The sequence below is a fragment of the Emydura macquarii genome, unplaced genomic scaffold, assembly GCF_026122565.2.
Source record: "Emydura macquarii macquarii isolate MOO-44397 ecotype Brisbane River unplaced genomic scaffold, CSIRO-AGI_Emac_v2 contig_1551, whole genome shotgun sequence".
Classification (NCBI taxonomy): Eukaryota; Metazoa; Chordata; order Testudines; family Chelidae; genus Emydura; species Emydura macquarii.
In genome coordinates this window covers 17,236,905-17,260,907 of record NW_027131688.1, presented here as the reverse complement: position 1 = coordinate 17,260,907, position 24,003 = coordinate 17,236,905, and the positions used below count along the sequence as shown (strand labels likewise).

At 43.1% G+C, this 24,003-nt stretch overlaps 1 protein-coding gene across 3 annotated transcripts; it reads left to right on the top strand.

Moving 5' to 3' along the window:
* The first annotated feature begins 6,653 nt into the window (after positions 1-6,653).
* On the top strand, positions 6,654-23,538 carry CLBA1 (clathrin binding box of aftiphilin containing 1). 3 transcript variants are annotated; one of them, XM_067554953.1, is made up of 6 exons: positions 6,654-6,792; positions 8,111-8,816; positions 12,711-12,850; positions 14,722-14,851; positions 19,475-19,588; positions 21,580-23,538. In XM_067554953.1, exons 2-6 carry the CDS (start codon positions 8,343-8,345, stop codon positions 21,745-21,747), a joined length of 1,026 nt encoding a protein of 341 aa, XP_067411054.1. In that variant the 5' UTR covers positions 6,654-6,792; positions 8,111-8,342; the 3' UTR covers positions 21,748-23,538. The 3 variants fall into 3 exon arrangements, with proteins under 3 accessions (XP_067411054.1, XP_067411052.1, XP_067411053.1); XM_067554951.1 differs by having other exon boundaries at positions 12,711-12,859; XM_067554952.1 differs by lacking the exon at positions 6,654-6,792 and adding an exon at positions 7,135-7,267 and having other exon boundaries at positions 12,711-12,859.
* The last annotated feature ends 465 nt before the right edge of the window (positions 23,539-24,003 follow it).

Below are 24,003 nucleotides of genomic sequence, written 5' to 3'. Positions count from 1 at the left end.
GGCCCAATCCTGTTTTCATGAAATACATGAAAGAACAGAGCCAAACACGCTCCTCTCTCTTCCTACCAAGAGGCACTTCAGCCTGACACATTGTAACTTTAATCAAAAGTTAAAACCTCAATTGACTCTTATTGTTCTACACTTTTAAATGTTCACTTCAGCCTTTTTAAAATATCCATTTACTGCATAATAATTCAAGTCTGTCTGTACTTTGTATAAGTCTATTTGCTTTAAGATTGTTTGTAAAACCACTCCACTGACCATTTTATCTGTTAATTTTACCCACTTTCAATATATTTGTAAAAACCCTATTTTAAGTATAAAAAGCCACACTGTGAAATGTAATATACCTACCTAATTGTGAAAGACACTGGCAAAAATGAAATAATGTTTGCTTTAAAAGACATGTGAATTCTTCAGCTAGGAGTTGGCACTGAGTGATTGAAGTGTGAATGGCTGAGCAATTGAGGTGGGTGTAGACAGGGAGAGTGATTGAACAATTGGTCTGAGTAAGGGATGTTGAAACAGATGAGGAAAACACCAGTCTCACCTAAAACATTTGAGGGAGGAAGAAAGGAGCGAAGATAATAACTTTTACCATTCAACTGGCCAAAGAGGAGCCCACCCTGATAACTTTGGAGTCAGCCCATTTCAAAGAACAAAATCTGATCAGGCTTGCAACAATGTGGGTGATTAAGGATCACACCAAATGCAGATGCAGCATGACAGAGCAAAAACCCATAGACTTTCATGGGTCTTTTCCCTATAAAATGGGACAGAAAGATGAAGGTTGGAGGTTCGGATCTACATCACCACACCAGCCAGGAGTACCGGTGCGAATCGGTAGAACTTTGCTCCTCACCCTCGTGCTACAGTCACCTGGACAGTGACTACCAAGAGGCTGGTAACTATAACATCTGTGAGACCCCTATGTATGGTTGTCTGTCTCCCTGTCTGCATATGCCTTTGAGTGTGAATGAAAGTACCAATTGAAATGTGTCAACGAAGTATATTTTATTAACAAGAATCTCTGTAATTGTAGTATTGATACAATGTTGATACTGTTTTCCTAATATTTACATTATTGATTCTATTTCACTAAGTAAAGAACAATATTGATTTTGTTAGTGTTGATTTTTTTTTATTGATACTATTTACCAAATTTCTGTATTCACAATAAACGTGGCTTGTTGCCTTATCCCCTGAAAAAGATCCTGTGATATTTGTTATTTGAATAACACATGCAATATGCAAAGTATTGACAAATACCGATGAAGGAGAGGGAATGCACTCTAATCTATGCTGGAAGGCCCATTTTAGTGGACTCTAGGAGACTAAATACCTTTGAGGATAGGGGCTGATGTTCTTTGGGGCAGGGAGTATTTCTATTCAAGTGCTTCTACAACAGCTGTCGCAATCCTGATTGGAGTATAATTAATAATTCTATGGACATTAAAAAGTCAAGGCTGAGCTTCCACCTGCTGTTTAAAAGATTCTTGTCACTGACACATTGAAACCTAATACACTTGCTGAAGCATTTGCCTGTATCTCAGATAAACACAGATTGTAATACTTTGGCTAAAGTTTTAGCACAGAGACTAAAAACCGCTCTGCCTAATGTAATTTACTCTGACGAAATCAGTTTTATAAGTCTGACATATAGGATCAATAACTTACATCAGCTGCTGGACATAAAGGCAGGTCATCAAGACTGCATCCTCCACCAGCCATACTCTCACTCAGAATGAATAATCCTTCTCATATCCTACACTGACTCAACATTATACCCTTATCAGTATCCAATGCATGTTTCACGCAGAGATAAAATGCTTACAGCTTTTCTCTGAGGAGGAGGGGTATGAGCAAGAATGCCATGAGACAAAGTTTACCTCCCTCTAATGCCAGGTAGGGTCAGATTTCCCAGCCCCAGTATGTAAGATTGCTCATTTCTGCTGAAACTCTGTGGTCTGAGTACCTGGCATTTATACAACTCCTTTCAAGGACTTCAGAGTTACATGTTATCCCCATTCTACAGATTGGGAACAGAAGTACAGAGTGGTGAAATGTCATGAGTGTAAACTCTTGGGAGCAGAGAGCATCTGTGCATGTATCGGACTTACCATAAGGGGCCCCTGAGCCACAACTGAGGCATCTAGGTGCTACCACAACATAAATAACAACAACTTTCCTAAAGTGCATGGCAGAAATAGCAACAGAATCCAAGTCTTCCTGCTCCTAGTCCCCTGTTCCAGACAGCAGAGAACACTGACTCAGCACTGCTATATTCGCTGTTATTCCAGAGAGGTGAAAGAAGCTGTTCTTAACTGTGAGCCTGTCTGTGGTCAATTAGACTTGTCTTGCACAGCGGATGCCATTAAAACTTTGACATTTCCCCCTTAAGTTTCCCTTTATTCTCCAAGCTACAGACAGAGAGGAGGACAAATTCTGGGGCACAATGTCAAAATTTTAATGGCATCCACTCTGTATATTACAGTCCTAATTTTCAAACTGGGAAGCCTAAAGTTGGGCACCTAAAGTCCATATTTAGGTCCCTAAATATGTGGCCTGGTTTTCAAAAGTGCCAAGCACACACTGCACCCATTGAAATGAATGGATGGCGGGTGCTCTGCACTGCTGGAAATCAGGCTGTTTATTTAGTGGTCTAAATCTGGATTTATGAGTCTACATTTAGGGACCCAGGTTTGCAACTTTTGGCTATTAAGCCTTTAAATGAAGACTGGCTATCTTTCTAAAAGATACGGTGCAGCTCAAACACAAGTTATGGGCTTGGTTCAGGAATTACTGGAGGAGGGTCTATAGCCTGTATCACCCATTGTCTTCCCTGCAGAGTGTTATAACTTGAAGGTTGCCTCTAACTTGAATCCTGGATCAGTGGCGTCCTGAGGGGGCCATGCCTCCTGGCCCCTCCGACCCCACACTGGGCACAAGGAGAGAGCTATAGGGATCCCCATGGTGCAGAGGCCAGGTAGGTCCTGCACCGCCACTGGGCAGCCCGGAGAAATCTGCCCAGCCCCTGGCACTCCCGCTCCCCACCAGAGGGGCCGGGTCGGCGTGGTCGCCGAGGATGTCAGCCAGGGGTGGTTCCTCCTCCAAGGGCCTGGTTGGCGCTCCCCCAAGGCCAGTGCACAGGGGCATGGCCCCCTAGGTACACCACTGCCATCACACCCGCCACCCCTATAGCGGAGGGAGATTGGGGGAGAGCAGGAAACGCACATGGAGACACTCCACAGGGGCACTGCCGCTGCCATTGATTTGGGGGAGGGGGGGGCGGCGCAAATGCCAGTATTGTCCCCCAGGCACCAGAGACCCAAGTTACGCCATTGTCCTGGCTACACACAAAATTTGAGTGTAGTGGGGCTTTTAATTTGAGCTGGCAGGTCTTGGAGGAAGGGGTACAGCCTAAAGCTCAAGTTAGCACAACTCATCAAATGCGACCACCGTGCTCTGCGCTGCATTACGCTCCGCGCAGCTCGTGTTACTCACAAGAGTAGCTGCTCTCACTTGAACTAGGCTAACTCAGGAGGAGTTAACGGGAGTGTAGGTGACTCAGCAGTGAAGACACAGCCCAGAACGGTCCTAAAATTTGCCCAAGCAGCAATTATTACACAGATAATTCTTTCAGTGGTTTGTTCAGGGCTTTGAGACACGTTACGTTGTCTGAGAGGTTTTATTAGTTACTTCCACTAGATGGCACAGTTTGTTAGGCCTCTTTGCTTCTGCGGGTCAGAATATGGGGCGCCTGTGTGAATCTGCTGCCTCTCTTGTGACTCAGGAGCCCAGAGCCAGCAGCTGCTGTTCTCACAGTGGGCTATTATATGCTCTGAAGAGATAAATAAAGAACATTGTTACCTCTCCGTTCTGGAGTCTTCTTAGTGAAGCTGCTAATGTTACAGTAAGAGGACAGACAATATGACTTCCAAGGGTTTGGGCCAAATTCTGGCATTCCTCAGTTCTCCCACCCCCAGTCTTAATCATGCAGCAGATTCCAGCTGACCACCGCCAGGTCTTTGAGCACTGCAAAGGCCATGGCTGGAGTGTGGGGCCCCTCTGACTCAGGGGGGCTGGAATGTAAAGGTGACGATGCTCAGCCTTCAGTTAGTAAGCTCCTCGCCCTTTGACTTGGGAAGGCAGCCTTGAAAATGTAAAGCAGTGCAAAACAATCTCAACAGCTAGAAGCTGAGCTCCATTGTGGGAAGGGGGTTGGAAACAAGCATGTGTGTGATGGCTGCTGCACCATAAAAGGAGTCAGCTACATTTGGGGTGTATCTCAAAGAATGATCTGATTGACCTTCCCCCAAATCCTCAGGCTGGCATAATGGGATGATGCTGGACAGAAAATGGTTTGGTGTGTTGGTTTACAGACCCTCCTATAAAATGCTATTCGGGTTATGCAGTCAAGCATTTCCCCACATTAGGCCTGTCACCTCAAGTATAGCATCCCTGCTTGGAACAGGAGTAAGATGTGTGGGATACATACTTGTGAAATGGATGGATGGTTCTCCGTAGTCCCCTGCTCCAGAAAACCTCTCTCCTCCCATTTACAACTGTCCCAGGTTGGCTGGGACTGCCAGAGAATTTTAAACCAAGCCCAGTGGGCAGTGAGTTACACCCAGAGGCCTAAGGAAAGGGTAACTGAGCAGGGATTTGTTTGTGTGCTTGTTTTAAATCTGTGTTCCTGCCAATAGAGTGTGAGAGCAGAGCCAGCCAGCAGCAGCCTTAGGCTGAGTGCCTCTGTCCAGCCCCCTGCTTCAGCTGTTGTGCATTCAAATGTTAATGCCACTATGCCAGAGAGAAAGTAAGTAAGAGATGGGATTTTCAGTCCCAAGCGGCTCCAGCTCCGCCCAGCAGCAGCTCCCAGCCCAGACTAGCACAGTGGGAGACTTAGCTCTCCAGACCCAACAATACAATAAGAAATGGAGGAGACAAAGAGAGTGGGATAAACAAAAAAGGGGGAATGGGGACAAAACTGGGGGGCTAATGGGAAGCCACACAGTAAGGGCCAGCAGCATTGCAAACTATTTGGATTTTATCATTAGACTCACAATGTTGATGTTTTTCTTAAAACTCCAGCTCCTGGAATCTTGTGATTATGTGAGAAGCTCATCTGTCTTTTAAAAAAAAAAATCTCTAGCCCTCTTGGTTGTGGAGAAAAGCTGGAAAAACTTGAATAAGAAGAACCCAACATTTACTATTTTTTGAAATGATGTTATTTTTAAGTCAATCTCATGATATTTGTGGCCTGACTCATGATTGTGGTTCACGATTATGTGCCTTTATCTTTCTGGCTCACTAAGGCCCAGGGGATCAAAATGGAGGGGATCCAGGAAGGGAGAGAGAGAGAATAATATTTTAAAAGCAAGAGAAAATGGGTGCTGTCAGTTGGAGAAACCCAAATCTCTTCCTGAGAAAAGCCAGAAGAGGGAGATACTAGGATCTATGATCATCCTCAAAAAGTGGGAGAGGAAACACACCTGTCATCTTCCTATTAAGATAATTCCCACTCCAAGACATTCAGAAGTAGGGAGAAGCCAGTTGGAAGAAGGGTTTGTGCAGCTGGATGGTTGTTGGGACCTTTATGGGGATTAGCTATGGATGCCCTATCCACCCCCAAACCTGCCAAATTGAGATATTCATATGAAAACCATCCTAAAATTCATCAGCATGCCCACAACCATCTAGTAGTCTAGCATCCCCCAGGCCTCCAACTTGTCAGAATTGTCCCTGGCAACATTTTGACAATATTGACTATGCCTGCTAGACCTCCACTTGTGTGGGCAGTTGGTGTGGGCATGAGAAGCAACTTCTGTGCTCTTTGTGGTGGGGAGTCACAATCAGGACAGGTGACATTGACGTGGCAACATTTGCTGCAGTTCAACGGGCCTGATGGCGTGTGAAATCAGGCAAGACTTTCAGATGGCTTCAGTGTAGAAATGATACCAGTTCACACCAATCCAGCAGTGATTTCTCCTGGGGTTTGACCCCTGCCTATGCACCAGGAAAGCCATGGCTGGAGAAGAGAGGAGGGTGCTGGCACCTGTCCCAGTAGATCAACGGTCCCCAAACCTTTTACATCACGCACCCTTTACCTCAGCCTGTGTCCCCCTCCCAGCTCCCAGGCCCTGCCACATCCTCCAAATGTTCCTCCACGCCGCCTAGGGGCGTGCGCCCCACCATTTGGGGATCTCTGCAGTAGATGGTGCAAGCTGGCTACCTGGGAGAGCTATGGCTGCCCCCCCATGTCCCTACCAGCCTTTCCCTGTTAGGAGCAGGTTGAGGCTGCAGTGCTGGCAAAGCCTGTCCCCTGCCTGGGCAGTAAAGGGGTGCCGGGGTGGTCCCAAAGCAGGGGGATGGGGACACTCCACCCTTGCTGAGCAGGGCCAGCCCGCACAGCCTGTGGGAGTTGGACACCCTCTCCCTCACCCCCAAGCGTTTCCATAGCGAGGCTGAGCGCTAGTGTGCGCACAGCACAGCGAGGCAGCCAAGTTGGCCCCGCCCCCGCCATGTAGCCCCGCCCCTAGATCCCCCGGTCCCGCCCCTGGCGTGTGGCCTCGCCCCTAGAGACGGTAGGTGCCACCCCCTGACGGTGACCTCACTGGTACCGGGCTGTGCTGCTCCCCTGCCCCCCTCGGCCCCGCCCCCAGGCCGGCCGGTGCTGGCTGCAGCCGGGAGGGATTCTCTCTCTGTCTCTCTCTCGCCTCAGCCGCGGTGCTTGTGGCCGAGGCGGCGGGGGCGGCGGTCGCTGCCAGGGCTCGGCCGTGCGCGGCGATGCGGGTAAGGCTGCCCCTCCCCCGCGGCGATGACAGGCGGGGCCCGGCCCGTTCCCCCCCCTCCGACCCCTGCGTTCCCTCCGGGGCGGGGCCAGCGACCGGCTTCGCCCCGGCCTCTCCTGGGGGGTCTGTCCCCCTCCCCCATCCCTGTCCAGCGCTCTCGGGCGGGGGGCAGAGACCCGGCCGCCCATGGGAGGGGGGCCTGGCCCGACCTAGGGGAGTCCCTGAGCTGCCCCCATCCAGCCCCTGCGGCGGTAACTGCGGCTGCCCGGAGCGCGCCGGGCCCGGGGACAGCTGGGGAAACTGAGGCACGGGCAGGCGTGTAGCCGTTCCCGGTGACACGGTTCTGGTTTCCTGCTCTTGAACACACGGGGAATAGAGGAGGACGCTGGCCTGCCCTTTTACAGGGCACCTTCTGCCGGCGTGGGAGAGGCTGGCCGGAGCAGAGGATTATTCCTGCTGCCGGTAATAAAGAGCAGGTGAGCAGCACTGGGATGCAGTGGGCCGAGTGCTGATACTGTGCTGTTACACACACGACGACTGACAGGCACGGGGGGCGGGGGGAGGACTACAGTCCTGAATGTCACCAGGTAACTTATTTCTCTGCATTTTGATTATCACTTTAAATATACCTGACTTGCCCTAGTGCCATGCAGCTTGCAAGACAACTTACCTTTCTCGTGGATCACCGCTATCTAGTCTCACTGTCAGGTCCTCGGTAAGCTTTAATATCAAGACTAGTTGTATAGGCTGAGCACCAACAAACTCTTCACTTGGAAACAATCTTGCAATTATTTCACTTTAAAGTTCATCATTTGAATTTGCAGGTTTTAAGCATTTGAAGATTAAATCACAGCTTACCAACATTAATACCCAAGATGAGAAATTCAACCTTACACTTACAAGTGCTCTTTTAGAAGAGAAAGTGACCGCTAATCAATTAAAAATAGTAATTACAAGTACTATACCTCCAGAGAGACCCACTGCCAATTTTTGTGGTTTAAAAACATATCACCTCCCCCACTCTTTAAAAAAATTATCTTTCAAACTGTTCCTATATGAAAGACTCATACAAATGGCGAAACAGACTCCAAGTGACATGGTAAAACTGACTAGGCACAAAGTGCTGTCAAATGTGAACAAACAAACCTTGGATGGATCATTTTTAAGTTAGTGTTCCTTTAAGTTGCTGTTTTCAACAATATAATATTGGAATGTATTTTTTTAAACGTGAACATTTTTTCTTGCTTTATCAGTTCTCTCTTCTTAGCTTTACATAGCCATTATCACAGATGTCTTTATTTACAATCCTTCCTTTGCAGACTGAAATCCTGGGTGGAAGGAAAGTCAGACAAAATAACACACACAATGTTGAAGACTTGGGGAGAGAGTGAAGGACATACCGTTCTTGATTAGCATAATTATTACAGACTATTTAAGACAAAATGAAGATCTTTACTGTTCTTTGGAAACATTAAAATTTAAGCATCTAAACTACATTTTCTGATTTCTATATTGTAAGTTTTACTAGTGATCCCATATTATTGCAGTAACATGGAAATGCAGAACCAGCAATTGGGGAAAAGTCCCAGCAACATGGAAGCATTAAACTGGACATCTTTGATAGATCTTACAGCCAACGTTAGTGGTATGTGTCTCAGTCAAAATAATGAAGGAACTAATGAAGGTAATATAAATGAAAGCAGAAAGAAGGAAGATATAATGGAAGTTGAAGTGATGCAGCAGAGCCTCCCCCGAGGGAATGGTACAGGAAGAAATTATGAAGAGTTTTCTGAGAGCATTCATTATACATCAGAACCCAACAGTTGCTGGGGTGATTTTGAAAGTTTCAGTGAATCCTTAGTCAAATCTGAGTGTTTCAATCGCACTATTGAAGTTTCGGTGCATTCAGCAGAAACAAAAACTTCTAAAACTGACCGGGAGCTAAATGAACATCGCAATGGTTCTCACTGCTCCAAACCATCTGTACACAATGCGAGGGAAGCTAGTGCCAGTTCTCTGGATGAGGTATGTATTGCTAGTACATCAGAGACTTTGCTGAATGTTTAATGTTTAGTACCTTTGGGGTACTAGACAGCACTTTTTGCAAACTGTACATTAGGAGGATACAGTTTTAGGAGGAGGAAATAGAATTAAATGCAAAGTTGAAGACTCTGAAATGTGATTCTTTTTCCTGAAATATTGTAGATTAATAGTTAAGATTTTTAATTGCTGTAATTCTTAGAGGCCTTAATCAGTTGTGCTGTGCACACACAAAGTAAGCTGCTGTATATGCTTTGGGACAGGGATTTATAAAAAAGACATGACAACTGGTGGTATATGTGGGAGAGGAGGACAAATATTTTAAATATTTAAAAGCAGAGATTAGCAATATGCACAGTTCTTAGCCAATCCTAGCTGTAATTACAACTCACCACCTACCTGCCTGTTTTCAGATGGCAGTTTTCTGTATGTGCTATGCCAGAAGTGAGTTTTGAGAGGGTACTGAGGGGTGGTGACTCTATGGATATTGACTGAGCGCTTTATCCATGAGCAAGGGGTAGCTTGGGAAAAAGCACAAAGGTGCTTGTGGGAGAAGTGGTGTTCGAAGCTGGAATTGTTGGCAGAGAAAGATAGGAGTTGCCTTGTGATAAGATACTGTGGGTATGTCTACACTGCTGGTGGGATTGTTGGCAGTGCAGGATCGATTCTGCGGGATTGACTAAGTGGCAGTGAAGACCCGCTCAATCGATCCCGGAAGTGCCCTCCGATTGATGCTGTTAATCCACCCCCGCAAGAAGAGTAACACTGCATCGACAGGAGGGCATTTCCCTTCAGCGCAACACAGTGGTGTAAGTGTGGTAAGTAGAAGTTAGTAAATTGACGGGAGATACGCAAACTACTCTATGTAGCTTGCGTATCTCCTGTTGACTGTCGCCGAAATCCTCTGGCAGTGTAGACCAGGCCTGGGATGTATAAAGAGGGAGGCTCTAAATTGGGGAGGGTTTTGAAGATTAGGCTGTGGTGGGACATAAGATGGGGGAGCATATGGAGTAATAAAGACACATTAATAGTTACTCCTGACCATAACAGACCATACCAAGTAATTGGATTTCTCTTTAAAAGCATAATTTTTAATCTCTTTTCTGATACCAACATCCTACTTTAATCTATATGGTTAACCAATTCAGAGAGAGATTTCTGATACCTCGTGGTTCAGTGGCACACCACACTTTGAGTTGTGTGTTTAGTTTCAGGGCAGAGAGACAGTGATGGGCTTTTGGGAATTTCCCTTGTATATATAATGTACACCTAAACAGTATAATTTATCCCTCAGTCCCCTCCCCCCTTTGTATATTGCTTGCCTTCAACTGTAAGCTCTTTGGGGCAGTCACTATGTCTTGTATGTGGAGAATACCTAGCACATTGTCACTGCTACCAATAATAAATAGTAATAGTTTGAGACAGAGCCCTCAGGCTTCAGGATAAGTCAAACACCAGATTCCTGGGGCTGGGAAGACACTTCCTACCTACCCTTCCCCCATGTTACTACATAATTGTCAGTTATGACTTTTTTTTATATCTTCTTCTGAAACATTTCCTATTAGCCACTGTCAGACAGGATACTGGTGTAAAAGACCATTGGGCTAGTCTGATATGGTAATTCCTCTGTACCTAGCCCTAACAAAGTAACTGATCTGAACTCTGACGTGCATTAAGGCGTTTGTTAGAATTATGACAAAACCACAAGATGAGAGAAAATAGGCTGGAGTTAAGTGTTGGAAATAATCTAACTAAGCAGATAAGAAGACTTCACATACTTATTGTATAAAGAGCTTCACGTTCCAGGAAAAAACACAATTACACTTTTTGTCAAACTTACCTCTAATTATACCAGTGGTTCTCAACTTATTTACCACTGTGGGCCACATATGCAGCTCTCTGTGTGTTATGTGGGCTGCATCCACCCAATATATATACTACCTGTATGCCCTGAAGATGTCACATGGGTTGCAGCTGTGTGCTGACTGGGCCACAAGTGGGCTACAGGTTGAGAACCACTGGACTATACTGTAAACTGGTAGGCCAACTCACCAGCCAGTATGTTGAATAAAGCTCCCAACAGTGGCAAAATGTCAGCATTTTCTTTAACAAAATAGTTCAATATGAAAGTACCTTTCATAGACTATCATTTCTTTGTGAAAGTCAGGACCTGCTACCTGGCCTTTCCTAAAGCCTCTCCCCAGCAAAGCCTCTAATCCCTGCTCCCACCAGCCCATCCATTTGATTGATACAGGGTCCTTCCCCAGTCTTTCCTGGCACTCTGCCTCTCCCTCTCTGACTGAGCAGGTTCCCTCTTATAGGAGGTGCTGCTTCTGGCCTATCAAATGGCTCTTGGTAAGCCATAGCCTTGAAATAGCATTCTGGGACCAGTAAGATTTACACATGCACAACGGCATGAACACACAATTTCTCCAGTCACATGTGTCTATATAAATGGCTTGGACACCCCAACAATCACCCTTCAGGAAGGTTAGCTCATCTGGGTCTGTACTTTAGGAATAAATCTCCCTTTTGACTATCAGAGGAGTGTTTGGGCAACCTAGGACTCAACACCATTCCTTGAGACTTTCTAGGAAGTCCAGGCTCATCCCCTAAAGAAACCTTCCATCTTCCCCACTGAAAGGGATTGAGCATGTCCTTTCTGACCAAAACCAATCTCTTCCTCTATAGCTGTAAAATAATGTAGAAAAAAGCCTACAGAGCTTACGTTCTTGGTTTTGAAGTATCCTACAATCCGTGGTTAAGATGCCAACTCTGCCACACCCCATCACGGAATGCAATGTATATAAGGTACTCCTCTGTCCTATCTTCTGCAAACAGAGGTAGTTTAAGAGGACACAACTAAATAGTTTAGTCTCAAAATTAGACCAGTTGGAGATTGTTATAATTGGTAGCGAACCAGCTGTAGGTTAAGCAATTTGAATTAAAAAATAACATATTAAATGGACAGTGTCAAGTAAAATTCATATTTTTAAAAGTCCCTGGACTAGCATTTACTTACACTTAAAACTGAAAAGAATTTCCAAAGTGTACTTTTCTCCATGTTTGCTGCATTTTTAAAAATGTTTTCTTTTTTATACTTTACTTATCTTAGACAATGAAAACAGAATAAAGAGTATCACTTTCTGGTTCTCATACAAATGCAGGGTTTGGGTTGCAAACCCTAAAGGAATATTGCAATCCAAACAAACATTGTATTTTTTAAAAAATCATTAAAATAATTCTATCATTCTGGGCAAAAATGGAATCAAAAGGTCAAAATCGAAATTTTGGAGCAGATGGACTGAGCATTTCTAGAGCAGGGCTTGATTCTGCATATCCTTACTCACGTGAACAATCTGTATCCCTGCAAGTAATCTTATTAATTACACTGGAACTAATTGCATGAGGAAGAGTCGTTCATGTGAATGACCTGATCCTCCAAATCCTCAGTCATCTTTGTCATAGGAGGAACAAATGTTCCTTCTGGTTCTACACCAGCAATTAAAGGAAAGCACTATTGTATGGTGCACACAAGGAAGTGAACAGAGACGTTCATTCAGCTTTATTGGACATCCTGTAAACTGTGTTCATAGTTAACTGTTGACTACTTATATAGTGTGAATATACATAGTTTAATAGAATGTATAAATGTGACATAGGCATATCTATATCCTTCACATACTCTGGGCCTGATCCTTCATTCAGGCAAAACACTCACTGATTTCAGTGTGTGTTGTACCACTGTTTATGGGTTTTGCATCAAACCTAAAGTCAATGGATGAAACTTCCACTGACTTCAGTAAGTTTTGAATCAGGTTCTGTATGAACTGCAGGATTGGCTTTATGAGGTATGTAATAAAACTCTGCTTTTTCTAGGCCAACCTCAGCTATGAGGATATTTTTAAGTTGGGTTTTCCAGAAGTCACTGTACCACAGTCCACAGAGAGCGTAAGAAGCTTAGATCAAGTTCTTGACACAAATAATGAAGACATTGGGATTCCTGAATTTATGAAGAGGCAGGTTTGGTAATGAGTTTAAGTAAACATTCAAACATCTGGCAATAATACTGTTAATTTTTCTGAAAGAGAAAATTGGTGGGATATGTGTGAATTTACTTGTTTCAAATTAAAATAACCTACTTCAGATCTTTGGTTGTTTAATCAGTACATTAATTTTATCAACTTATTATTGGGTTCAAAAAGAAAATGGGTTGCTTTTCTAGTCCCTGAAAAGCATAAAGGTCCATCTATCAAAGGTATTCATTCTTTTTGAGGAGTTCTTACTTCTTACTGCTTTTGGTAGCACTTCTGATGACAAAGGCTATGGCTACACTGACGGCGGCAAAGTCACCGCCGTCAGATCGACTTCTCTGGATCGATTGAGCGGTCAGTGAAGACCCATTCAGTCGATCCAGAAATTGGTGTATTAAGACCACCTTCTCAAGTGGCACAGTGCAGTGAAGACGGCGCGCAGAACAGAAGTAGAGAAGTCGACGGGAGTTACACAAGTTTTTTGTGTAGCTTGCGTAACTCCGGTCAACTGCTGCCGAATCTCGGAGGTAAGTGTAGACAAGCCCTACGTGCCTAGAATCCTGGCCACCAACAGGCGGTGTGTTCTTTTTGTTGTCTGCATTACTTCCCTTTCCTGCATGTCTGTTTCTCTTTCATCAGGAGAGGTCCTTCTTTCCCAATCACTGGTACTTCTCTCATCATCCTCCCAATTCCCCCATTAATTATTTCTCCTCATGTTAGGCTACATTCTCTCCCTAATCAGTGGTGCATCTGCTTTCCTTCCTGGGAATTATAAAGTTGACAGCAGTTGAAATGGGTGACTTGGCTGTTTGTTAAGTCTACTGGAATGCTGATTGACTTGTTACCTGGTTTTGAAGGAGTAGTAGCTTCCGCAATAGTAGCTGTGCTTGTTTCTCATACATCTGGAACATTGTAACTAAAAAGTAGGCTTGGTTATTTGTAGTATATATTAGTGAAGCTCCAAGAATTATAACATGCAATAAAATAAATGTTTCTACTTAGTTTTCCCTCAGTAAGTCCTCACACACACACCAATCTGATCAGGTAACTTACTTTTGGGAAAGAAGAGAGAGAGATTATTATTTTTAATTTTTGGAAGGCACACCAAGAATTTAGATATTCTAGGTGACAGCCCATCTGTGACAGATATTAGTCACATCACTTAATGCACTACTGGAAAGCACACAGGTACTGTGGTGACGAACATGGTATAAGAACCTGAATAGAATAGGTATTTAGGCATCTGCAATTGTACATCCAGATTTAGATGCCTAATTCTTTTCCTCTTTGTTTCTTTGGAGCTGTGCCTTTGCTTTAAATACTGTTTGAGCATCACAGAGCAGGAAATTACACCTACCCAGATGAGACCAAATATGAAAGGTAACCCATGCAGCCTGAAAGCTGAAGTAAGACTAACCAAACTGTAGGGTTAACTGCCTTTGAAGAGAAATAAAGCTCTGCTTTGTACTTGCTTGCTCTCCACAACATGAATTGGACATTACCACTTCTGTTACTAATGCATATTTCATATCTATTTGTGCTTCATTCTGAAGATACAGGGGCATATAAAAATCTATTTATTTGATGAGCAAAGCATGCACAAAATTTTTGCCATTGCTTATGTCAATGAGCATCATATATCCTTGTTAGCAAGTTGGATTGTTGGCTTGGCCAAATCTGCAAATAATTCTAAAATAGTCCAATTCCATAATAGGTGGTTCACAGTGTACCCCTGGGAGGTTGCATTTGAATTGAAAATTAGATAATGGCTTTATATGAGGTATTTGTTCAAGGTCATTGGATTTTGTTTGGAAACTTGCTATGAACTACAATATCAAGTTGCATTTCTTTTCTAGCATTGACTCTGGAAACCTGTGGAGAAATCTTAGAGACTCTGATAGCACCACTGGTTTAAGATGTCCCTGGAATAAATCCCATTGCCAGGAAAACTTCTTATCTGTTCTTGGAATAGATGTAAACCAAAAGGTAATTTTAAAAAATATGTTTAGCTAGAACACTAGTGTAAATATTTTATTTAAACTTGTATTCAAGTCATCTAGGCAGAAAACAATCATGTCTCAGTCACACAGCTAAACTAGGAACAGTATTTTGGTGGGTTGCAAATGCAAGTGTCTTCATCTAGAGCCTTTTTGATGTTGTAAGGGCTTGTCTACACAAGGATTTATTCCTGATTAATTCCTTGTGTGGACACTGTTTTTCCAGACTAATGGAATAAATCAGGAATAGTTAATCCACTTTAAATTCACACACTACTTTATTCCAGATGAATTGCAACGTGAATATAAGCTCTTAGTTTAAAACATTCTCTGCTAAGGTGTTATAACTATTATAAGGGTGCAAAGACCAAATTCTGGCTGTCTTTGCCGATTCATAATAGAAAATGTTTTGAAGCCTTCATTGTAATGAGAGTATGTCACATTGTTTGGATTATAGAGTCAATTTCAGATTTAGTTGGCAGAGTTCCACAAATGTACAGTAGGTAGGTTTTTTTTTTTTTTTTGCCTAGTTTGAAGTGGAGGAGCTAATCGGAATTTATACAAGATATCATGGGTTCAGTCCTGTGCTCACTGAAGTCAGTTGACTTAAGTGGAAATTGGACTGGCCCTTGTGAAAAGTGGAATCAGTTGGTACGATTAAGTACTGTACGCTTGAATATCTGGCTTAACTGTACAGGTTGGAACACACTATTCAGTTTGCCTTCACTCTAATCATTTTACCCATTTCAGGGGGAAAATTAGAGAAAACATATTCTAAATAAATTCAAAGATCAAAAAAATCAAGCCAGCAAAGTTTTAAACTCTCAGAGCGGAATTGTTACTATTCAGTCTTTTTATGTTGGAAGGATTAATTGGAGATAGCTGTTTTATTATAATCATTTGTTTAGTTAGCACAAATTTAATCTTCTTGCTCTGTTTTTCAGAGGTAACAATGTCTTAATTGATAGTTGCTGTTAGCTTTTCTGATGGTTGCCTATTTTACTCCTGCTGGAATTCTGCACCACTGCGCAATGCAGAATTTGCAGAGAATTAATGTTACCCACAGCATTTTTTTCCATGCAGAATTTGTGACTTCACCCAGCACTCCCGCCTGTGCCTAGCACAGGCAGCTGGGGCTTCCACTGTCAGCCCTGGGCGGCTCGGATTGACAGCAGGAGCCCCACCGCTGTCAGCCTCAGGCAGCTGGTAGTTTGATTAATTTGAAGAGCTGGATAACAGAGGCTTAGTTAAACAGGGTTTCTACTGTACTTTTGTATAATTAACTTTTGTGCCATTACTTTGGTTAAATGCAATATTTAATTTAACTGAAACAGAACTTGACGTATTTTGTTGAGTTAAGTTCTGTGTTAATGTGCCTAGTAAGGAATCTATTTGTCAAAAAAACATTTCCTGAATCTTGTTTGAATCTGTATTGTTACAAACATACTTGCCAACAGGTATTTTGAAACAAATTGCCAAAATAATTGAAACTGGCTTGATTATATTATGTTATTTTGACAAATAAAATATGCAATCCAGGACCGGGCAAGCCATGGATGACTGCCTCCTGGCGCCCAGCTGCAAGTCTGAGACTCGGGCAGCTGCCGCCTGTCTGCGAACTGGGACGCGGGCAGCTGCTGCCCATTCCAAGCCTGGGACGTGGGCAAGCCGTGGGCAGCTGCCTCCCGGCACCCATCTGCAAGCCCAGGATGTGGGCGGCTGCCACCTGGCTGCAAACCAGGGCATAGATGGCTGCTGTCTGGCTCCCAGCTGCAGGACCGGGCAGGATATGAGGGGCTGCAGCTGGCTCCCGGCTGGGACCGGGCGTGGCAGGGGCAACCCACAGGGAGGCTGTGGCTCCTGGGCAAGGAACTGAGAGAGAGGTCTCTCGGCTCCCCCCACACTGCCTCTTAGGTCAGTGGAAGTGTTCCTAGTGAGGATGCATTCCACCAACCCAAGTAGAGCAGTGTGGACATCAGCCACCACAATAAACACGTTGACTTATTTTTCTAGTGTAGACACAGCCTTAGTGTGAATTCAATTATATCAGTTTAATGGCACATTAAGCTGGTAGTTAGCCCTATTTCTGTGCAGGAATAGCTATACTGATATAAGATGTATTTATGCTGATATTAAAGCTAGTCTACACTACAGTTTTGATGACAAAACAGTGGAGGTGTACACACTGAAATGCTCCTCCCACCGATGTAACTCCCCTGCTATACAGACATAATAAAGCCACCTCAACAAGAGGTGTACGTCTTATTTCGGTGTAGTTAGGATGACACAGCATCAGTGTAGACACTGCGTTCCTTACATAGGCTGTTGCCTGTCATTCTCCTCAATTTCAGGGCTCAGCTGGAGCCGTGAAATTGACAAGAAACTAAGCCAGGTAGCTAGAGCCCAGCTGCTCCCCTGGAGAGCTGAGTGGCTGGACCTCACTCTCAGATGAGAAGCCCCAGGCGACTGGACCTTGCTCCCAGCTGGGGTCCTCAAGAGAAGTCCTGGGCCACTTCTCCCAGCAGGGAATGGGGAGGGGAGTGGGGAAAGGACAGCCCTCAGGAGCCTGGGATCCTGTGGGGAAGCAGGGCTCCAGCCAAGGAGCTACCAGCGGAGCTGAGAAGACTGGGCTCTCAGCTCCCCACACTTCCTCTCTCAGGTCGGTGGAAGTGCTCCTGGTGAGGACGCACAGCACTGATCCAAAGAGGGTAGTGTGGATATCAGCCACTGCTGTAATTAATGCAATGACTTAAGTCGACTTATCTTTGTAGTGTAGACAAGGCCTTAGAGAGACAAGGTGGGTGAGGTAATATCTTTTATTGGACTGACTTCTGTCAGTAAGAGAGACCAGCTTTCTAGCTACACAGAGCTCTTCCTCAGGTCTGGGAAAGGTACTAGTGTCACACTTAAATACAAGGTGGAACAGATTGTTTAGCATAAGCAGTTAATGTATGTTCTAAGGCAGTGGTTCTCAACATGTACCCCTTAGGATACTCAGAGGTCTTTCAGGGGGTACATCAACTCATCTAGATCAGTATTTTTCAACCTTGGGGTTGCAGCCCCCAGTGGGGTCACGGGACTGATTTTGGGGGGGGGGAGTGGGGAGTCGCAAGTGCAGAGCCAGCATTAGGGGATGGTAAGCAGGGCAACTGCCCAGGGCCCCATACCACAGGGGACCCCCCGAAACTAAGGTAAGTGCTTCAGCCCCACTGCCAGGGGCTCAGGCTTCAGATACGGCTCACAAGTAAAAAACAGGCTCAAGTATCACACTGAAATGTAAATACAATATTTATATTCCAATCGATGTATTTTATAATTATATGGTAAAAATGAGAAAGTAAGCAATTTCTCAGTACTAGTCTGCTGTGACACTTTTGTATTTTTATGTCTGATTTTGTCAGCAAGTAGTTTTTAAGTGAGGTGAAACTTGAGGTACACAAGACAAATCAGACTCCTCCTGACAGGGTACAGTAGTCTAAGAAGGTTGAGAACCACTGTTCTAAGGGACCATTCAAGGTGAAGTGGCCCGTTAACACCTATGCAGTCACAGGACAGAAAAGGGGGGTTAGTGGGTTGCAGGATGTTGTAAGAAGCCATAAATCTCTTGTCTTTTTAAAACCATGATTTATAGCAAAGTTATGAATTTAAGCTGCAAGGCTCATCTGTTGAAGGTGGTGTTGTGCAGGTTTCCTTTGAGGACGAGGATTGAGAGATGGAGCGATCATTTTATGAAAAGTGGTCGGTCCCAGGTGATATAGTGGTTTTCTCTTATTTTTCTGTGGGAGTTCACTCAAGAGTGCAATGATTGTCTCATTTCACCCACACAGTTGTTATTGGAGCATTTAGTGTACTGCGTGAGGTATACCACATGTTGTGATAGGCATAAGTAGGACCCGTGGATCTTGAAAGGTGTGTCGTGGGGGGTATTGATCGCTGTACAGTGAAGCTATCTGCAGGTTTTGCATCTGTTGTTCTGGCAGGGTCAGGTGTGCTGTGAGTCCTGGTCTGTAAGAAAGCTTGCTTCTGATGATGAGTTTGGCAAAGTTGGGGTTTGATTGAAGACCATAAGAGGGGGATGTGGTCTCCATTCAGTATGGTTTTCATTGTTTAATAATACCATGTGGGATGGTAGGTGACAATTAAGGATGTGTGGTTGGAGGGTTTTTTCCCTGTATTCAAGCAGGTTCCCTCACATTATAACTGCATCCACAGTAGGGGCTTGTACTGCTTTAATGATACTGGTACAGGTAAAATGAACAACTTTCTCATATACACAGGCCTAACAACCAAACAAAAAATCCAGTAAGAGTATTTTCCAAGTGATCTTTTAGGCAACAATCCAGCCCTGTGATCCACACAGGCACAATTTTTCCCTAGCACAGACCTACACTGAAGTCAATGGGAAGTATGTGGAGGAGAGGCTCCACATTAAAGATCTGATTACAGGACAGAGGTTCAGATTCCAAAAATAAATTTAAATGTGTATTTGTTAGTTCTGAGAGGGGGACCTGTTTGTTTCGTAGGGCAAAACCAAATTCCTGAATAAAGCATTTCTGACATTGATGGACACTTATTATAAAAAGTATTTTAAATTATGCTCTCTGTTTATTAGGACTTTTCAGGAAACAGCCAGGATGGTTTGGAGAAGACAAATGTTAAAGTAAATGAAGATGGAGAAGTTGATGGATTCAATATTAGTCGTTGTAAAGCACTAATTCAAACCAAGGTAGGAGTTGTTCTGAGGCAAGTACATTAAAAGTGATACAGGTCTCATATTTTACATGGCTGTGTGTGTACAGCACAGAGTAGTCATGATTTCTCTGCCCCAACTGGTGTTTTCTAGTGGGACCTGACAGTTTTTCGGCCAAATTTTGCTTTTTCAAATGTTCCTGGAAATGTACCAACTGCAAAGCAATGTAAGACTGGGAGAGTTAGAACTTCATGTAATTTGTTATTTAAGGAACTTGAGTTGCAGAATTAGTATGGACTCTACATTAAGATAGCTGCACACGTGTAAGATTGATTGATTACACTTTGATGACTGTGGAGATCCAGTCACCATAACACAGGATTAATGTGATGAAGGCACAAATAAAAAGATAGCAATACTGACTCACTCTTACAAAACACAGTGAGGGAGGAAGTGAAGGCAGTTGTGTCCAACTGGTATTTCAGGTGATCCGAGTGACTCAGAGGTTAGGCTTCTTCAGATGAGGGAAAGAATAGAAAAGATGTGAAACAAACAAAAACTACTCAAAATAGAAGACTCAGTATCACACTGTTTGAAATAAAGAAAAATGGAACTGCCATAAAAGTTGGGGGTTTCAGGAGCAAAGGATAAAAGATATTACTGGGATTTAGCTCATTTGTGTTGTGTGCTGAGAGAGATGTAACTGGAAATACTTTCATCTGAAGTGTTAAAGCTAGTTTAATCAGATCATTATTTACCAGTTGAAAATAACGTTTTCTGGCGTCTGTGTTTGCCCTTGAATTTAGTCTCTATTTCAAGTCCACATTTCCACACACGAGGGGGCAATTGTTAGTGAGTCTTGCTAATTTCATCAGTTTCTTGCTATAGAAATTTAATTCATTTTGAAGAAAAACTTCTCATAGAGAAATAAATGTTGCAAAACTGCATTCTTGTTCACTACTCTAAAAAAAAAAGGCCTCATTTTGTTTTTTTCATAAAACATAGTAACGTTTTAGATGAGTACCTCAAAAGTTCCCTTCTCTTTAGCAGAGAATGAACTGTCTTGTTGCTATGGTAATGCAGCGTGCACACACACACATGCATGCTAGGTTTTAGTCCACTTACAACAGGAGTGGGCAAACTATGGCCCATCCAAGCTTTTCCTCAGGCCGTCCAGCTCAACCAGTGGTCTGCAAGATCCATTCAGGTGGTCCACGGAAAGGTTGCGGAACAAGCTGTGCGGCATGGCAGCAGCCACTTCCCTTCCCAGCCCCACATCTTTCTCCCGCCCTTTTCCCACCACGTGGGCCCAGGGGTGCCCTGACTGGCGCTGCTCCTGAGCATTAAGGGCCTGCCATACAATTTCTATACCCAGATGTGACCCTCAGGCCAAAACGTTTGCCCACCCCTGACTTACAAGCTGAACATTGAACTGTGTTCAGATTTGGGCACCTCAGTACCTGAAAGATACAGATAAACAGGATGGAATTCAGAGAAGAAAAACAGGTGGGATAGAGACTGGTAGGATTCATTTATGAAAGAATAAACTGCAGAAATTTTGTTATTTGATAAGGGTGGGGAGATCTTTGCTGGCTATGCACTTTGAACATTTGTAAGAGGCAGATTTTTTTTGTGGGAGGAGTGAATCAAGAGGAAAAATCAATGTGATGGGATGAAATTAAAGAGGAAAATTTAGCCTGAACAGAAAAATCTTATTTTTAACAGGATCTAATGGACTCTGGAATAGCTTCTCATGAGAAACAGGAAGTCTCATAGCTAGATATTGCAAACTAAAATATATGTTAGGTAGTGTCATGTAGTGAACAATCCTGTACTCATTTAGGCTTGGGCTAAATCGACTAATAGGATCTTTTTTCCACTTATGTTCCTGATTGTAAACATTTCAATTTGGTAACCCTATTTTTGTCAGTAAGACTCATAATTTCATAATCTGTGTGAAACTTTAATTGTTTTAATTGCAAAAAAACCCAAAAACTGTTCAACCTCTTTTTCCTCCTTTGACTCAGCTGTCTGTGTCACCTGATTCCAGACATGGTCATCTCTTTAGTTATAACCTGTTTTTGAAGAGGACACCCTCAAATGGAAATATGCAATTTAAAACAGTCCCAAGAAAGAAGAAGATTTTCACTACACACAATCTAAAAATGAAAATTTTCAATAGTGATGTTTGCTAAAGCAAAAAACACTTTCCTTCACTTAAAGTGCGGTTTACCTTCATTTTGTTACTGGGTTGATACCGAAGACTAGAGATGCTGCTATTATAAATGTCGCACCTAAAGCAATTCTCTTACTAAAAAAGGAACTTATTCTATTTCGTTTTAGAGTCAAGGATGTTTACTAGTTTTGTCCTAGTAAATTTTGGTGGCACTCATGGTAAATTATGAATTCATGTCTTTTATGGTAATCCAACTAGAACCAACCGTTATATGTAAAGGCATTTGGTCGTCGCTGTGTGACCTTTTTACTACTACCCCTTTTGGGTCTAAATGGATATTTTTAATTCAAACTCCCTCCTCCGCCCAAAAAATCTAAACACCTCTTAGGTGTGTTGTCAGGTGTGCCTTGGTGTCACCCTCTCTTTTCCTTTACTTGGTTTGTTTTGGACCAATCTTGGGTCTGGTACTTTATGTTGCTGCTGATCCCCTACTCTAAGAAGCCCCTCTCCACCTCCGCCATCACCCACACTACCTTTCAAATAATTTTCTGTTAAAACTGTACATAGCCAGGCATATAACCTCTGTTGCTGACTGGCATTTTTACTGAGTGCTGTTCTAACACAGCTTAACTGGCTAGCCTGGATGGAGTCAGTGTTATAATCCGGTTCAGAAACTGTTCTAGGAGGAGTCTCTGCTTGCAATAGAATCACAGCTTTTGAAAGGGGGTGTAACATGACTTTAGAAACATTCAGCCCCCAACCATTTTAAACTGTGCTTAGGCATGGTTATAAAGCTGTTAGAAGTCAGTTGTGCAGTCAAGGCCCTATACTGTGAAGTGCTATAGGCTGCTATTTTAAGACTTTAAAATGCATAATAATGACTAACTCGTCTGTCCACTCTCCTACATGTACAAGTCCTAAAGTACCAAGTCAGGGTACCCTTCATATGAAGTTATCAGCCACAGAATCTATAGCTCACTCATGACAAACATTCATCTTCACTTTGTGTATAAGATACATTGCTCATTAGCAAGAACTTTATATGCAGGTTATATCAATCTTTGTAACTTTCTCCCTTATGAATGTGAAAACTTTGTATGATTGTTTTTAGTCTAACAAGCCAGATAAGCCACTACTGTGACTTTACAGCATTATAACAAGGTTTTGTACATGTTAATGTATATTGTACATAGTAGAATTGTAAAGGCATGTGGCAGAGAAACTGGAAAATCTGAAATTAAATGTTTTAAATGTTAATTTAAGTACTAAAAAAAATTCACTCTTACTGTTTTAGGATCTGTTTTGAAATGGGATTCTCACTAAGACCTTGCCAATACCTATGCACATGCTTAAGGACATGAGTAGTCTGTGCTTAAAATGAAACACATGCATAAGTATTGGCAGAGTTGAGGCCTCAATCTGTATAAACTCTGTTCAGCAGTAAAATCAGAGCTGAGTGGTACACTGACTAGCAATAGTAACTTTCAGGATACCTCAGTGCTATTAATTTAGGAAAAAGTGTTTGCATAATGCCTACTCAGTTAATGGTGACACAACTGTCTAACCTAACCATTAGTCTTTTATTTGAATACGTGCCATTTAAAGTGGCCTAGCCGTCTACGTGTCAGATCCTACAATGAGCTCTGCATGGCTAGCCCCAAAGCTCTATGTGGGTGTAAGGTCTTATAACTTCAAAGAAACACTGAGTTTCCTAGCTTCAGAAACTTTCTCATAGTCAAAAGTTGGCAAGAGCTAACAAGTTTGCACTGATTTTTGTAATGTTGTATTTAATAAAATGTTCCAGATACAGGTTTCTGCTGTTTGTATTTTTTCACCTACTTTGAAATGGGACTGCAATCATTGCATTAAAATGCTGATTCTATAAGGGCATCTTTAACTATTGGCTTCACATACTCAAATACCTTGCCAAATTGGGGGCCACATCTGTGTCTTATTTTGCTAGTCTAATCAGTTTTAGTTTAAAACATACTAGACACAATTTCAAGATTAGCTTGTAAAGAAGATGAGCTGTATAAGAACAGGGGGTGCAAAGCCTATTTAAGCTACCTGAATGTCCTCTCCCACCCCAAAAATAGCTCTTTTATAGCACCTCTTATCTGACAGCATCACTCTTTACAAGCATCAGCAAATAGGAATCTATTCAGATTGAGTTAAATCAATTCATACCCTACACTTGACTCAGTCTCTGTGCCAATGTTGTGGTTTTACAACTACATTTTGATCTGCCCTCTTGCCATATGAAAAAATATAACAG

Bases quoted from the DNA above. Each gene is read 5' to 3' on its own strand.
- CLBA1 (XM_067554951.1), top strand. From the start codon at position 8,343: ATGGAAATGCAGAACCAGCAATTGGGGAAAAGTCCCAGCAACATGGAA. The intron at 14,852-19,474 runs GTAATTTTAAAA...TCTGTTTATTAG, and splicing joins GAATAGATGTAAACCAAAAG to GACTTTTCAGGAAACAGCCA. The intron at 19,589-21,579 runs GTAGGAGTTGTT...CCTTTGACTCAG, and splicing joins AAGCACTAATTCAAACCAAG to CTGTCTGTGTCACCTGATTC.